The 2,396-nt window shown below is 40.6% G+C and overlaps 1 protein-coding gene across 1 annotated transcript; it reads left to right on the top strand.

The window, feature by feature from the left end:
• The first annotated feature begins 286 nt into the window (after positions 1–286).
• On the top strand, positions 287–1,061 carry LOC130934048 (uncharacterized). The gene is made up of 2 exons (XM_057863639.1): positions 287–487; positions 579–1,061. Exons 1-2 carry the CDS (start codon positions 287–289, stop codon positions 1,059–1,061), a joined length of 684 nt encoding a protein of 227 aa, XP_057719622.1.
• The last annotated feature ends 1,335 nt before the right edge of the window (positions 1,062–2,396 follow it).

Raw genomic sequence — 2,396 nt, 5'->3', positions numbered from 1 at the left:
AGAGTCGGCTTGATGGGTTGGGCCTGTCCTTCGTGGATAGGGAGCTGGTTAAGGTGAATGAGTCATGGGTGCGTGAGTTTTATTGCAATTTCTTTACAGGGATCCTTGACTCGATTCACCTGAGAGGCAGACGGATGTTGATTACAAAGATAGATATTGAGGATGCACTCTGTTGTTAGCCTAAGCCCGGTGATGCAGATGCTTTTACGCAGGCTGGGGCGGAGATGCATTGCATGACATACGACTTTGATGCATTAAGGAGCATAGTTACCACCCCGGACGCCCCATGGGAGATGGACGCCAACAAAACGAAATCCAAAGGGATGATGTTCGATTATCTGACTCGGGAGGCGAGGACATGGCAGCAGATCTTTGCCCATTATGTGATGTCTACCACGCACTTCTCATAGATTCTGGTAGATATGCTCGCTCTGATCAGGTGTATTATGGAGGGTCACCAGCTGTATTTCCCTCACCTGATCAGGAAGTATATGTAGCGAGCGCATGTCCGTCACACACTTCTTTTCCATGCCTTTGTCGCAAAGATGTGTCAGCGGGTTTGTGCACCCTGGCACCAGGATGATGAGTTGCCACCCCCGATCTATGGAAAGGAGAAAGTGATTCCGTGGGGGACTTGGGTGGATGAGAGACCAGCCCCGCATAAATCCAGAGCCCGCTCAGCAGCAGTAGCAGTAAGTAGGCCACCTCCTTCTTCAACAGCAGCAGCATCTGGCCCATCATCTTCTATAGCAGCAACCGGACCCTCTGTACTATCAGCATCGGCCAGTCAGCCACCACCACCACCCTCATCAACACCTCATCCGACCTACAGGCTAGTTCAGCATTTGATCAGGCGCAGCGATTGGAGCGATCACCGCATTGAGCGACACTTTAGGCGCATGACTCAGATGTTGGCATCACTTGGAGCCATTATACCCCCTGATTCTGACACCTCCGAGCATTCTGAGGAGGAGGCAGATCATCAAGAGGAGGCTGGGCAGGCAGAGGTACCTCTAGAGACTCAGGCTTCCCCATTGCCACGGCCACAGCCGCAGCCATAGCCAGAGCCCTTGCCAGATGCAGATGTCGTCCCTTCCACTTAGGCTCACTTGTAGCATCGAGGACGATGCTTCATTCTAAGTGTGGGGAGGTCAACGTAGTCGGCGGAGTTTACATTTTGGGTGAAAATTTTCAGACTTCAGCTTAGCCACTTTATTTTATCTTACTTTAGTACTTGCACTTCTATTTTGGATTATTGTATTGTATTTTGGATACTTTTGTTTAGTTTATTGCACTTTGCACCTTTAGTTGTGTATGTTTTGAGATTTTTAGTTTGATTTACATTTTTAGTTGATAGCAAACATATATATCTAGTTTATGAGTTTAATTGTGATTGGAAAAAATATGAATTATTAAGCTTAGTTTACCCCTTTTGCTTATGAGATATGAGGTTTGGTTTGATTGAAAAAGGGATCAAACTAAAGATTTTTACCTTTCTCAATCACAACATTGCATTTAGGAAATAAGCTTTGTCAAAATATTGAGATTTTCCAAGAAATTTACTTACAAGACCCTAATTGATTTGAGTAAAAATTTTTCATTAAACTTGCTTGATTTATATCTCGTGGAACATGTTTTGAGCTAAGAACACAAGCTTGTGAGTTTTGAGCCTAATGATGTGGTTACATCCTATAACCACTTATTTCCCTTCTTGTGTGCATTATTCTCTTTCTATGATTGTAATCTTTGATTTGTTTGAGTTTATATGTCCATTATTTTGTGTGTGAATACACTTATATGATTGATGTCATCATTTCAACTAGCTTACTTACCCAAATAGCCTACCTTTTATCTTCCATTGTTAACCGATTTTGAGCCTATGCTTAAGCTATTTGTTCTTAATTTTAGCACATTACAAGCCTAAAGTGAAAAACAATAAATGTCCCTTGTTTGGATCTTTGATTAGCTTAGGCTAGTGAGAGTGCTTATCATTCAAGTTTGGGAGAGTTGGGAACATTGGGTAGAGATAAAAGAGTGTTTTTATACTTTTGTCAAAATTTTGGCAATGTGGTATATACTCATGTGTTAATTAAATATAGAACCATATGCATTGATGCTTTTGTAAATACTTTATTACAAAAAGAAAAAATATATATATATATATATATACCAAAAAAAAATAGAAAAAGAAAGAAAAAGAAAAGCAATAAGAAGGGGACAAAATGCCCCAAAGTAAAGTGTAATAAAATCAATGCATATGTGTGGTGATTGAAAAAAGAATGCATAAGTGTGTAAAAAGTGAAGAATGGGTAGTTACGTTAGTTTTCAAATTGTATAAGTTGTCATAGGCAAAGTGGGAAGTTTAAGTTAATCAAAGATTCAAAATTATGAGTCCA

Source organism: Arachis stenosperma, chromosome 6, assembly GCF_014773155.1.
Source record: "Arachis stenosperma cultivar V10309 chromosome 6, arast.V10309.gnm1.PFL2, whole genome shotgun sequence".
NCBI classification, from domain to species: Eukaryota; Viridiplantae; Streptophyta; class Magnoliopsida; order Fabales; family Fabaceae; genus Arachis; species Arachis stenosperma.
Note: the sequence above shows the minus strand (reverse complement) of the source record. Positions and strands in the feature narration are given on the sequence as shown.

Coding starts and splice junctions, on each gene's coding strand:
- LOC130934048 (XM_057863639.1), top strand. CDS start 287: ATGGGAGATGGACGCCAACAAAACGAAATCCAAAGGGATGATGTTCGA. Junction 488..578: donor TTCCCTCACCTGATCAGGAA/GTATATGTAGCG, acceptor CCCTGGCACCAG/GATGATGAGTTGCCACCCCC.